General features: G+C 47.8%; 1 protein-coding gene across 1 annotated transcript in view; it reads right to left on the reverse strand.

Annotated features, from left to right (window-relative positions):
- MAP1B (microtubule-associated protein 1B) overlaps window positions 1-15013 on the reverse strand; it is a 92884-nt gene that overhangs the window by 20843 nt on the left and 57028 nt on the right. Inside the window, exons 3-4 of the mRNA XM_010853568.1 lie at window positions 2763-2845; window positions 187-327 (exon numbers count right to left, since the gene is read on the reverse strand). Of these exons, the coding sequence (XP_010851870.1) occupies window positions 187-327; window positions 2763-2845 (224 nt within the window). The remainder of the gene's footprint in view (window positions 1-186; window positions 328-2762; window positions 2846-15013) is intronic.

Here is a 15013-nt window from a genome sequence, read left to right on the forward strand (position 1 = left end):
ATGGATGAGTGCTCTAAATTCCTCTGGTGATGAGCCACAGGACCCTGTACCACGTGGTTTTGCTTATTTCAAAGGAGTACCCCATCCCCTCCTCCTATCTCCCGTGAATGCTTTCAAAGATCAGCCTAAGGCGACAGCAATAACCAAGCAACTGTAAAGCGAGGATACTCCCAGACAGGAGCCTACCTCTTGATCGGTGAAAATCTCTATGAAGTTCTGGAAAGAGAAAGAGCCGGACTGGAGAATGAGCTCTCCGGTGTTCTCAAAGCACTGCCCCGTCAGCACGAGCAGCTTGTGTCGGGCGGCATCCGTGATCATTAAGCGCACCTGAAACAAAGCAGGGGAGCGCTGAGCTGTGCTGGGCACCGGCCTCCCACCCGCAGGACCGGGCTGGCCCTTGGAGCGCTTCAGGTTCCTAACCAACAAGAATCTCTCACTTCCCGGTCTTCACACTGCCCCGGGGTGTTGGACAGAGCCAGCGCCTGCGATCACCAGCTGCCCACGAATGCCCTTTTCCAAGTCTGGCTACAACTGAGACAGTAGCAGTAGCTGACTTTCTCCCCTCGGTTTCCGTGTCTTTTCAAAGCAGTCTCCACAGCTGGCAATCGTTGGTTGCACAGTTGTGCCTGCTGGCAGCGTGCAATCTGTGAGACACGACACTTCACAGGCTGACTCACCAAGTACAGGGCAGGTCCCCCAACTGCTGCCTCAGGAATCAGAGGGCTCCAAGGAAGGCCCAAAGGCAGCCCCTCCCACCCAGGACCCCTTTCCTGCCAAGCCGAACACCAGACACTCAGCTCCAAAAGCGGTCTCCACTGGCATCAGGAAGGTGCCTGACACTGAACTTGAACATAGACAAAAGGCCACCCTGATTGGGAATCTTTAAACAGACTTGTGAACCATTTGCACAAAAGGACTCTCTGTTCTTTTAAATGGCAGGGAGCCAGCCTGTCCTTCAGCAGAACCACTGCTCCAAGCACCAAGGTTATACGTTCTAAGCCCAACTCAGTTCAGCACAAAGTGACTGGCAGGCATCATGCAAGGCACTACGGGAGGGATGGAAAGTAAACAGGACGTGACCCACTGTCCCCACGAACCCCACAGTCCAAGGAACCGCACATGTACCAAAGTCATCGTTCCAGCCCCATCTGCTCCACAGGTGAACCTGGGCTCTGCAAAGAAATGCCTTATTTTTTCCTTCTCCATTTCTCACAGGCGATGTGCCTGTACATACATTCAGCCTCCAGCTTTTTTCCAAGTTTTATCTACTTTCTGATTCTAATAGCCAGGGAGACCACGAGAGCATCATTTGCCTCAATCTTGTACCTTCATGGATTGTCAAAGAGGTCCTGCTCAACCAGAGAAGATGACATGGGATCAAAGCAGGCTATGTGACAACAGCCAAAAGGGCAAACAACCCAAATGTCCATCAACTGATGCATGGATAAATAAACGTGGTGTACCCATACACTGGAATAGTATTCTGTCATAAAAAGGAAGGAGGTACTGATACAGTCTACACATGGATGACTCTGGAAAATACTATGTTAATTAAGTAAACCCAACACAAAAGGCCACAGATCGTATGATTCCATTATCTGAAATATTCAGAACAGGAAAATCCATAGAGGTAAAAAGCAGATTAATGGTTGCCAGAGGTTATGGGGGGCTGGTGACTGCTAATGGGCTTGGGATTTTGGGGGGTGATGGATATGTTCAGGAATTAGATGTTGATGACAGTTCCACAATATTATGACTATACTAAACTCCAATGAACTGCATACTTTAAAAGGATGGATTTTATGGGTGTGAACTGTATCTCAATGTAAAAAAAAGAAAACAATCTACAGTCACAGAGATGCTCAGTGTGGGCAGAAGAAAGGCCGTGGATAGTGGAGGTGCCTGGGTCTGCGGCTGTTCTGACACCCAAGAAGCAGTTCAACTTCAAAGGTGCCAAACTGCAGGCAAGGCCCTGGGAATGGAGATGCATCACTTCCTCTGGGCCAGGGGACCTAAGATTCTCGGTGTTAGCCTACTGACCTTACAGTAGGCTCTGAAATACCCAGTTATGCTCTCTGGCAAAAGTTTTATATGGTGGTAATAAAAACAAGAAGAACGGCCAGCATTGATGTTTTGGTTGCCATGTGCCATGCCATGTTCTAATCACACAACACTTCTGGACACATCACTAAATGCAAGCGCTATTATCATCTCCATTTCACAAAGGCAGAACAGAGACAAAGAGATGGTCAATAACTTGCCTGTGGCTACTTGCTAGTGGGTGGCAGAACCCAGGCAGTCTGGCGGCAGAGCCCATATTCCTGACCGCTGTGCTATCCTGCATTTCAACCGTGACCAGGGGGTGGGCAGGATGTGCTGAGAAAGCTTGTGTCTGAGAAGCCTTTTCTCTCCACATTTGGGTCACAGCCGTATCAGCCTGAAGGCTTGCGTCTAATCAGCCTGCGACATCCCAGCCAGACTCCGTACCAGCAGCACACCCTCTGGGTACCCCCAGCATTCCACACCCCTCACCTCTACAGAACCCTACGGTCTGGCCAGCGTCCTCCACTCTGTCCTGATCGAAAGGGGCAGTCTCAGGTGGTGCTGATGCAGAGAACCAGCCTTTGGCCAGGGACACAGACGCATCCCTGGACCCAGCACTTGCTTCCCCCCGCCTTGTCCCTCTTCACCAACTGCCCCATCCCCTCTCATCAGCTGGGGCTCTGTCCACTGTGTGAGGCTCCACAGATCCACATGCTTACCTCAGTGCTGACGGCTTCATCTGAGGGGTTGATCAGGACCACTGTTTCTAAAACGTCACTTCGGTGATGAAGGATCTTTTGTCCTGCAGGCACAGAAACACAGACAAAAGAAGAGACCTTTAGCTTTTTCCGGATTAAAACCACCCCGCCTGCCTCTGGGACAGCAGAGGCATTGCCGCTCAGGGCACCAGGATTCTCCGCTGTCCTGGGAAACACAATGGGTGTTGCTAAACAAGAGCGTAGGCCCGGCAGGCTCCTCCCGAGCTGGGTCTGTGTGGTCTGAGGCTCCGCCGGCTCTCACAACCCTCTAGTTGTCAGGCTTGATCGCCAGGCTGCCTGTGTGTGAAGGGCGGGTTTCATCTGAGACAAGGGGTGGATGCCAGGAAAACTCAACGGGGCTCTCCACATCCCCTTTCTCATGGTAATTGGGGATGTTTCTCCATATCAGCCTTTCTTCTGGTGAGAACAGTGCTGAGATTAATTAGGAGCCTTACTGTGAAATGAATGACATCCAGAAACCCAAGCTAACAATTAGCCCAACAAGCAGAATGGCTGTCTGAGGCGAGTTATAGACTGCTGCAGTATTTATTCATTAATTCACTCCTAGAAAACTACAGGAACTGTGAGCAAATAAAGATGGAAGAACAACTCTCCCTCGGGACAGGGTGGACAAAAAAAAAAGCAAAGTGGATGGAGAACATGAGACCAAGGTGATGGGAGAATGAAGGAGCCTGTCTAAGAAGGGCTGAAATCCTTGCAGGACTTTTGGCTCCACATCCCTGGCTCCCCACACCTGAAAGGTGTTAGGAACAGCACGTGGCTGAAACCCCTTCCAGCAGGGGTGGTCTGGGACCTACGGATGACCTCCTACAAGCCTGTCCTTCCTCAGACAATGAGATGAAAGGGACCAGGCAGATGTGTGGTCAGGGTGGCTGATACACGCACCGCCAGTGGGGGACGGAGCAGAAGGGTGTCCCTCAGCCAGCCAGCTGGGAGACGTGGCTGGGGGCAGACGAGGGAGGACAGCGAAACTCTGGTGGCAGGAGGAGACGGGGTGGAGTCTGAGGGAGACACGCCAGAGGACAGAATGACCGAAAAGCAGCTGCTTTCCAGGAAAACATCAACCGTTCCTCAAAAAGCTAACACAGAATCTCTACATGGCCTAACAGTTCCATTTTTTGGTGGATTGAAGTATTAGGTTGGCCAAAAAGTTTGTTTGGATTTTTCTGTACCACCTTATGGGAAATCCCAAATGAACTTTTTGGCCAATCCAATAAGAACTTGAAAAGGTACTTGTATATCGATGTTCATTGCAGCATTATTCAAGATAGCCAAAAGGTGGGGCCAACCCAAGTGTCCACCAGTGGACGACTGGATAAGCAAACAAATTATGGTCTCTCCATTCAATGGAGTATAACTCGGCCATAAAAAGGAATGAAGTTCTGATCGTTGAACCAACATGAACCTTGAAAACATGCCAAGTGAAATTCAGTAAAGGACAAAAAACTATATGATTCCATTTACATGAACTACCTAGAACAGGCTAATTCACAGTCAGAGAGCAAATCAGAGATTCCCAGAGGCGGAGGAGATGGGGGATGTGGAGTTACTGCTTCTTGGGTACAAGTGTCTCTTTGGAGTGATGAAAAAGTTTGGGGAATAGCAATGATGTTGCATAACACTATGAATGTAACTAATGCCGTCTAGAAATGGTTAAAATGACAAATTTTATATTTTTTGTATATTTTTACCATTCTTAAAAAATAATGCAGTGTATCAAAACCATTGAAGAGCACACTTTAAAGGGGTGAATTGTATGGTGTATGAATTTAATCTCAACAAAGAGGTTAAGAAAAACAGCAGCTTTAGTTAGGGCTTTTTTGCTTTATATCATCAAGTACCAGAAGTACAACAGAAACAGAACATGTTGAAATACTTAGCACCATCACACTGACAAGTCCATCCTCTTCCATGGTCTTACCGTTGCTAACAGCTAATATTTACCAATGAACCCCACATTACAAATGGAAGCCCAAACTAAACAATAATGGTGTCAGGCACTGTCTCAAGCACTTCACAAGTACAAACTCATTTAGTCCGCAGACGAGCTCTGTGATATAGGTACCACGCTTATCTCCTTGTACTGTTGAGGACGATGAAGCCTACAGAACTAGCCCCAAGTCACAGAACTAAGACGTGGTCAAGCCAAGCCCTGCACGCAGGCTACTGAGTCCACCTGGAAGTCCGCCTTTTGGAAGAACAGACATGGCACAGACACTGAATGCCAGGGGAGAGACTGGCACTCAATGCCAAGTGGAAAATCCAGAGGAATAAAATCAGATGTGCTGAAAGAAGTAAGCGTTCAAAAAGCATTAGGAGAAGAACACTGGCAAAAAGAAGGGGGGAAAGGGTGAAGACAGAGCACCCACAAAAAAGGGTAAAGTTAAGGCAAAGTATATGATGCTTCACTCCAAACGCATGAACATGAAGAAACAATGTCACACAGTTTGAACAGGTGAAGGACTGAGCCTCGAGAAAAATAATTCAATTAAGCCATGGGAAAGAACATTTGTTTATCACGAAAGCTCAAGTCTGTAATTTTCTGGACATGGCTTTCTGGCTTAGTTGTTTTTGCTTTTGACAAGCATGTGCATTTCAAGCTAAAGCAAAAGAACATCAAACTGAATAAACAAATCATAAAATAACCAGAAAAATATAAAAACCCCTCCCTTTTCCAGGTCCTTCCATCAGTGGCCTCCTTGAAACAAAGACTTCAGGAGCTTCAGGGACACTTAAGTGGAGATAAAACTAGGCAAAAACTTAAGACTAAGGAGAAGTGAGTGTTCATCTCCTTGATCTGACTTTTTGACTCTTCTGTACCCAAAGCCTCAGAAAGCATGTTACCAGGGTAGGACAGTGGTCATGGCTATGTTCTGCAGGAGCCCATAAAAGCAGATTGAGCAAGGCACCCAGAAGCAGCTCCCCCTGCAGAGCTCCTCTCTCTCCTAAGCGATCTACACAATACCCAGACCCTGCAGAGCACACCCTTCCCAGGGCAAGTCTAGGCACAGCCCAGCGCCACCCCCTCCCGCCATGAAGACCTGATGCTGAGCTCCCCGGAAGCAGGTTCTTACCATCCTCAAGATGCTCCTCTCCTCTTTGGCTTCATCACTTGCAAACAAAACAAATGCCATGTGACAGCTGCCATTTACCTCTACTTGGTCCAAGTCAGTTTGGGGGCCTGTTAGCTCAGGAATTCAACCAAGGAAGGTTTTTCTGCCCATCTTTGGAAATACTGACAGCAGTGACACAGACACGCACCAAGATGCCATGGCTGCTTCTTCAACAAAAGCCTTTTTATAGGATCAGATTTGAACGAAGGAGGGGATTTAGAGAGAGAAAGCTTCGAGCTCTCGTCACGGCCAACTGTTGGCCAGATTCTCGCCCCAGACGACCGGTGACATCACCAGGGGCCGGGCCTTCCTGGCATCTGGTGAACCCCGGGCCCGCGCCACACCCCCACCCCATGCCAGCTCTCCTGGCGGCAGGCGGCTCTGGGCTCAGGCTGCTGGGCCGCTCACAAAGTTGCATATTTGGGGAGTGTTTCACCCTGGGAAACAGGCCAGGCATTCTGAAGGAGAGGCCACCACCCTCGCCTGCAAAGGTCTCATTCAGCTGCTTCAGAAAAGAAGTTCCCAGGAAAGAGAGACAGCAGGGTGGCAGCCTCTTTCAGCCCCCAGAGCCGGCATTCTCCAGAAGCAGCTCACAGGGGGACCGTCAGGGGCCCAGATGGATAGTTAGGTCTCCTCAGCCCTCGTCTCGGGGAAGCAAAAGCAGGGGTTGGAGATGGACCGATGGGGTCACTTATTACTGTGATAAGACAGTCTTTGAGGGCTTCCCTACGAAACTCAGGGCAATTGTGAAGGCTCCGTCTGGGCGGCAGGGAGGGGCTGTTGTGCGACAAAAAGGGGTCTGCTCCACCTTGGAACCAAAAGAGGAAGGCCCAGGGACCCCGGAAGCTGCAGGGCCCTCACACACAATGAGACTTTTGTCTGTGTGCTCCCAAAGGCTCTGCTTAAGCTCAGTAGGCCTGTATGTTTCAGCGATTGTTGGGCCTTTTTTAAATTACTGATTCTGACTGATTATGTCTTTTAAGGATGGGCTGCTTCAGTGGTTTGCATTTGACTATATCCAGGTGATGCTGAAATCTTTGAAAGCAAAATGTCATTTTCTAGATATATAATTTTTAGGATGCTTATAGGGTCTCGTCTCCACAGAACTAATACTCATCTAAAGACACATACACACACACACACACACACACACACACAGGCTCTCTCCTGGTTTCAGAAAGGGCCGACTATGGCTAAATTTAAAAACACACGCACCATCTATCGAGGCACAGCCATTACCAAGCCCCATAAAACCCGAGAGCCCTTTCACCTGCACACAGCTGGCCCTTCTCACTCACACACCTCGAATGTCGGCCCCAAAACAGCGGCCTAGGAGGCTGCAGCATCCCTGATGCCAGAGCAACGCCAGCGACAGTCTCAGCAGCTGCTTAATGAAACAGCCGAGCACAAAGGATGGAGTGCCGGCTGAGCTGCAGGAGCTCTGGGGGGGAGCCCTTGTCAAAATAACAACTTGCAATGCTAAAACCTCTCAAACTGTCTTTAAGAGCATGACAACTGCATGTCTTGAGGATGAATATGTAATTTCCACTTCCATTAATGCTCACAATGCAGAACCTTATCCCGACAACTTGGCTTTTCCTAAAAAATGAACAATTGCGAACATAACCAAGAAATGGGTGTGAAGAATCAAGACTGCTTCCATACCCTTTCAGTATGGAGTGGGTGACGAGGAGGGCCCTGCATCCCCGATACAGGTGGGCCAGTGATGGGGACAGGAGGAGAAGAGGCCTCGGCTCACAAGCCCTGCCATTTCCACCTGCAAGTCCTCCAGCTCCTGGCCCTGGGAAAAACCAGAATGGACTCTTGGGTTACTGGTACCGGCACTTCTGCAAGGCCATGAGAAATGATGCCTACCTATCACAGGGGTGCCCATGGGAGGACTCAAGCATTTTGCCCTTTGGGTGCTGGTGCCTTGTCCACTGAAGTGATAGGAGCAGACACCCTGCTCCCCTCTTGAGGGACCAAACATTCGAGGTCTCCTGACTTGCCCATGGCCTCACAGACAGTACAGGAGAGCAGGCCTGGGACCCGTGTCACACGCTGTGCTGCCTCACGGCCAAGGCTGGACACAATCCTCTTCTCCCTCTCTTCCCAATCCACCTCGTCCAAAATAAAGGTTTTCAAGTCATGATGCCAAGACTCTGGTTTGTGAGCAGTAAACAGGGAGCCTGGGTCAGCCCCTGGCCAGCCAGCGCCTGCCCACTAGCCCTGCGGAGGGCACGCTGGCTCCCACACACACAGCCCCCGGCCAATCCCCTCTTTGTTTCCTCTGAACAATCGGAGCCCAGTTCTCTCCCACCTTCTCCCTGATATTCCTGGAAATGGCCTTTCTTTTCTGTTGGAAATAAATTTGGTTTGTTTCTGCATTTGTTTCTGCTCTGATATATGCTCCTGAGTGTCGTGTCCCTCTCTAGATTTTCAGTGTCTTTTTAAGGGAATAAGAACTCCAATTCCATTATAAATGAGAGTTCAGGAGACTTCATAAATATCATTGCTCGGGAGCTTTCTTTTTCAGAACCTTAGATATCTTTTACATTACAGAGAATTCAGTTATTACAGAATGTGAGTCTGTTCCCGTTTTTCTCCACATTTCCTGGACTGAACTGGTTTTCTTTTTTGTTGTCATTTGGTTTTTCTTAAGTCTGCTGGTCCTTCCACCCCACAGTTCTCTTGGGCTCTCTGCCATCTTCTGTTGTATGCTTCTCTGTCCTTTAGATGCCCAAAGCAACAACAGAGAAGCAAACCACCCAAACTGCCCAGACTTCCGAGGCTCTCACACCCCAAATGTGTTCACCACACACAGATGTGTACACCCCTGCTCCTGGGGACAAGGGGAGCCTTCGTTTGCATTTCCACCATCCTGTCCCAGCTGCTCACGCCAGGAGTACAGCTTGTGGGGAAACGGGTGCCAGGGACCACAGGTCCGATTCCTTTTGCAGGGTTCTCAGGCACCCTTTTTCCAAATTCCCCCTTCGACGCTTTCTCCTACCCAGTCCCATTCTTCTTGGTAATCTTCCCTTTCCCCACTCCCTTTTCTAAAAGGTCTCAAGCCAGAGAGATGAGAATCCTGGCTATCAAGGCTTAGAAGTGGAAGAAAGTGGAACAAAGGCAATGTCTACTTTTTCTTTTTCTCTACTTTATGCTCCAGCTAAAAGAAGTAAACTAAATCTTAGGAGATAGTGTTGATGAAAAGCCACTAGAATATTGTAAAGTAATGAGCCTCCAATTAAAATAATAAAAAAAAAAGTTTAAAAAAGAGAGTTGGTGTTGATGAAAGTCTGCTGGCTTCCTGGAAAACATCCACAGAGAAAACAGGAGTGCCCAATATTGCCACCAGCTGAGGGTGATAAGATAACCTGAAGGTTGTTTCTTCACAATGTAGAGATGCTACAGATTTAAAAAAAAAAAAAAAAAAAAGCACACCTTGTAAAGGGCAATGCAGTAACCCGTTCGGGCGCAAACTCCAGAGATCAACATCTGCCTAACATTCTACCATTTGCGAAGTGCTTTCCTTCATGTTTGCACATTTAAACCTTGAGGAAGATGTTCCAAGTCTATGGACCCAATTCTCTGGGCTACCAGAGAAGGCAATGGCACCTCACTCCAGTATTCTTGCCTGGAAAATCCCATGGACGGAGGAGCCTGGTAGGCTACAGTCCACGGGGTCACAAAGAGTTGGACACGACTGAGGGACTTCACTTTCACTTTTCACTTTCATGCATTGGAGAAGGAAATGGCAACCCTCTCCAGTGTTCTTGCCTGGAGAATCCCAGGGACAGAGGAACCTGATGGGCTGCCGTCTATGGGGTCGCACAGAGTCAGACACGACTGACGTGACTTAGCAGCAGCAGCAGCAGCAGCAGCTCTGGGCTATAACAAGGTAGGAGGTTTGAGTGCCCTGTTCTCAACAAAACCTGCTGCATATGCTCCTCATGCATGAGACAGGAGTCCCTTCTGCCTCTAAGATGCAAGGCTGTGTGCTGTGCTTAGTTGCTCAGTCGTGTCTGACTCTTTGTGGCCCCAGGGACTGTAGCCCGCCAGGCTCCTCTGTCCATGGGGATTCTCCAGGCAAGAATACTGGAGTGGGTTGCCATGCCCTCCTCCAGGGGATCTTCCCAACCCAGGGATCAAACCCAGGTCTCCCACATTGCAGGCAGATTCTTTACCATCTGAGCCACCAGGAAGATGCAAAGAGTCAAGGAGAAAACCTCCTACTCATGAGCCTTGAGAACTTGCCAGTCCTGTGGTAGAAGGAATCAAAATGTCCTCTTCTCACAGAATGGGGGGGACTGAAGGAGTCCTGGTGATGTTCTACCTACTCCTCCCTCTAGGGGAGAGAAAGCTGAGCCTCAGCCCCGCAGCCGACTATCATAGGTGACTGATGTGTTCGTACAGCTGCCAAAGGCAATTCCTCTGCATACTGCAGACAGTTGTTCTAGCTGTTGTGTGAGGTAGATGCTAAAAAACACTCCCTTTCACTGTGATGCACTCCATGGCTTATAAAATCTTTTTATTTGACTTATCTCAGAGCATCACAAAGGTCAGTTCATTCGCTCAGTCGTGTCTGATGCTTTGCAACCCCCAATCACAAAGATCAACTGTTATAATTATTCCTTTTCTTACAGATTAGGAAATTGAAGCTGATGAAGTAAGTTGTTTCATAAGAGTTAGCTGTCATATCCAGCATCATAGAGATAAAATAAGCTGTTGAACGAGGCTTTCAGTCTGGCCTGTCTGATCCTGATCCCCACTCCCGTCACTGCTTCCCAGTGCTTTCGAGATTTTTCTGGGGGGTTACAAGGTCTGAAACCTTGCTGTTTAAAAATAAGGTTTATCTAAGATACATTTTCCTTTGTATATTGTAGAATACTCTCAGAACTTTAGATCTAGGTTTGGGAATTATTTTTGTATTCAGGGATACCTGTCATGTGCCAGGTACCCCACCAAGAATTAGGTTCAACCGTAAGATAGTTAATATCAGCTACTTCTTAACTAAATGACACTTTTCTACGGTTCAACAATTAGACCTCACTTTCTTGAGGTCAGAGGAGGTTTTGGAGAATGTTTTTTAATCTCACTGGTTCTTTTCTTTCCTTTGTAAGAGATGTTCTATTCCCTGTTTAAGACAACGTGAATTACTTAGAGAACATACCTTTCTAAAGTTTAATTTGGGCAAATTAGTGCTAACTCCATAAACTAGCATTGAGATTAAAACATGGATGAGACCTGCCCTGAAGGGAAAAGAGTTTAATGGGGAGACTTTGAGTTTTGACAGTGTCTAATTTGGGAAATGCAAGTCAGGAGAAGTGTCTGATACACAGCAGGAGCTCTATCAATATTTGATAAAGGAATGAATAATAAAAATGGCTAAGATATACTGAATACCCGCCCTGGGTCCAGGCCTGACCTAAGTTATTTATGTGCCGTTATGGCACTTAATCTGCACCTGAACCCTAGGAGGAAATCATTACTCCCATTTTACAGATGAGAAAAACGAGGCACAAGGCATTTATGCAATAGCCCAAGGGAGTATTAATGAAGGATGGGAACCTGGGTAGTTAGTGTCCAGAGCCCAGGGTCTTAGTCAAAAAAGCCATTTTAAGAGTCAGGAGGGAAGACGGAAGACACTGAGTTAGATTTGAGGTATGCTGAGTTTGAGGTCCGGAGAAGGCAATGGCACCCCACTCCAGTACTCTTGCCTGGAAAATCCCATGGACGGAGGAGCCTGGTAGGCTGCAGTCCATGCTAAGGGTCGGACACGACTCCGCGACTTCACTTTCACTTTTCACTTTCATGCATTGGAGAAGGAAATGGCAACTCACTCCAGTGTTCTTGCCTGGAGAATCCCAGGGACAGGGGAGCCTGGTGGGCTGCCATCTATGGGGTCGCACAGAGTCGGACACGACTGAAGTGACTTAGCAGCAGAGTTTGAGGTCTCTCCCATGGGTGGCTCTGTCCAATGGAGAGCAGAAATATGGATCTGATGCTAAAGCCATAGGTGGGGTCAGAAGCACAGATCTGGGAGGCATCAGTATATTTTAAGTGATGCTCTGGAAGAACACAGAACGAGCCTTTTTCTGAAAGTGGTCCTGGGAAATGTCACTATTTAAAGAGCAGGTAAAATCAGGAAAGAGCTGGTGAAGGTGATGGAGAAAAGCCCCTGATGGGACCTGTAACTGCAGTGCTGTCCTGATTTGCAAACTCCAACCACCCCACACCAAAGATGTTAATCCAGTAGTAACTAACACCTGTTTTACAAATTCAACCCAAACACACTACGTATCCACTGCCGTGATACTCGGCCTAGTCTGTGGGCGTGGCTTTATTTTCTGTCTGGGGGACATCTGCCTGTAGGCTGACAGCTCTTAGAATCTAACATTCCTCACAGTCGGCTGAGACGCTTAATAAAAGGCAGGTTTGCAGGGCCCACACAGGCAGTCTGATGCAGGAAACATGGGTGGAGCCTGGGACTCTAATGCAATCTCTCAGGTGATCTGACGGTTGGTTATGTGGTCCCTTGAGAAACAGACAGTGCAGATGCTGAATATGCTATTGATCAATAACAATGTAAGTGATCTTATGTTAAATCATCCTCACATTGTTTTTATGTATTACTATCCTAAGGTCTGAAAAGACACTAGAATTATTTCTCTTGGGAGTCAATGTGATCATTAAAGGTTCAAATAACTTTTCCCATGAAGAATTGATTCTCAGAATCATTTGACAGTTTTATCTAGCATTTAATTTGCCATCAAACTCCTGCCATTGATCAGATCCAGGGAAATGGTTGACCTTTCACCCTCTTCTGTTACTGTTCAGAACCAGATCATCACAGGACTCAACCTCAAAGCCAGCTGCCTTAAAAATGAAAATCAAATCAGTCCTTTGGGTTATTGGCTATTGAAAAGGAAACAGAAGAAGAAAAATACAAGTAGCTGAGACAACCACAGCTACTACCTAATAATCAGTAATCCCTTGGAAGCTCTTAACCATACACCAGAGAGAAACAGCGCGAGCTGAACGTTTCCCAGCAACATCCCAAGGGGCAACGTCTGCAGTGGCAGAGTCAGGCTGGGGACAGCAACCAGCTTGGTGATCAGCCAGGAAGGGACTTCCGAGGCCCTGACCTGGACGTATGAGGCTCAAGGGACCTAAGATCTGGTCTTAGCTGAAGTGGTGCCTCGGCTGCCACCATGTGTTATGGGAAGGCGGGTACGCTGGTCGCGTGTTGCAGCTGCTATGAGCAAAGCTGGTCATATCTGTTAGGGGTATGAAGACAGCCCAGCCCAAGGGAGCTGTAATTTTGTTGTGTTAGTTCCGTTTATGTATACACTGACTGCCTCACTCAGAAGCTGCCCAGGGAGAAGCACACTCCTGACTGACCTGTGTCTTCCCTCTCCTGGGGCTGAAGGGTGGTGCTCAGCATGCCAGGACCAGAGCTCTGTGGCCTCTCTGCCTTCCTGTTCTCTGCTCTCAGTTACGTGCCGCGTCTGCTGAGCCAGGACATGGAAGGTTCACACAGAGCCTGGCCCTCAGCCTCTCTCCCTCAGATGCTCTGCTCACACGTCACTGGCTCCAGAGCACACTCTTTCCACTTGCAAAGGTCTTTAAACCCGTGGATCCCAGCCAGGCTTTCATGACCTCTGCTGCACCTTGATCCCTTACCATGCTCTGCCAAATGGCCCCAGACCAACACCCTGGCTCACATGTGTCTCCCCTTAGTTTGTTCCTCGTCTCGTTCTAAGTGAGAGAGAGGCAAGTCTTCCCAGACCCCTCCCATGTTATTCCTTCTACTCTAGTGCGGAGAAGAATGTCAGAAGTTGCTTGTGTCTGTATTTTTCACAAGTGCACTCAATTTTGCCTCAGGTCTTTCAACCACCCTCTCGTGATTCCTTAAATAATTAAAACAGGGGATCACTGGGAAGATTTCACCTTGATTCTCTACTCATCTACTAAGTCTTCACAAGGTCACCATCAACGGGATACCACAGCATGTCCCCAAACCACACCTGACCTTCTGGGAGAGACTGAAGGTGAATGACTACATCCGTGGACTTAGAAAAATTTAACGTAGGAAACAAGGAGTAAATTCAGGGCCACATTAAATATTTACTTAGCAGAGATTTGTTTTTGACATGACTCAATTAAATCTGGCTAAGGGGCATTTTCGAGGCATTGTTAAAAGTGTATTCTGAGCCAGTGGAGGCAGCTCTCCTGAAAAATAGCCCAAACCTTATAAAGCAGAAGTGACTCCAACAGGTAGTCAGTCAAGCACTTCTACCCTCTTCGATCGTCTTGTAAGAAAGACTGAAATTCCAGTTTAGAATAAGTTCAAAGAGGAAGTCAGGTAAACTGGGGACTTTGAGAAAACTTGCTCTTAAGAAAATCTCCAGATTTTAATTTTGGTGAGAAGTAACAGGTTCTCATAAGAAAATTAGCATGCATAAAAATCACCTTCTACATGCCTATCTTGTATTATTCTCTACTGGTTAATTTCAATGTATTTATACACATGGAATATATGTAATTTCCACGTGTACACTAAGCAAAGTTCTTAGAGTGCACTACTCTCTGTCCTTTCACAGAAATACTGTAAGTTGGGAGTATGTTTTGGCTCTAGTGACCCTAGTCAAAACATACTCCCTGGTGGCTCAGACGGTAAAGCTTCTGCCTGCAATGAAGGAGACTCGGGTTCAATCCCTGGGTTGGGAAGCTCTCCTGGAGAAGGCAATGGCACCCCACTCCAGTACTCTTGCCTGGAAAATCCCATGGATGGAGGAGCCTGGTAGGCTACAGTCCATGGGGTCGCAAAGAGTCGGACAAGACTGAGTGACTTCACTTTCACCCTAGTGAAAAGTCCCAACAAGTAAGCTAGCTCTTGGAGAAGGGACAGAACTGGGCTCCCCAGAACATCCTCTGCTGGACCTCCAGCGTATAACTGAAAGAAAGAAAGCTCAGATCCTGCTCCAGAAAACAACACACTGAACGCCTTTGTTTTGGAGTAGAGACTGTCCCTGGAGAAGCTAGAAAGGTGAGACGGGCACACGACGGTTGCAG

This window comes from Bison bison, unplaced genomic scaffold (genome assembly GCF_000754665.1).
Source record: "Bison bison bison isolate TAMUID 2011002044 unplaced genomic scaffold, Bison_UMD1.0 scf7180017864329, whole genome shotgun sequence".
Classification (NCBI taxonomy): Eukaryota; Metazoa; Chordata; class Mammalia; order Artiodactyla; family Bovidae; genus Bison; species Bison bison.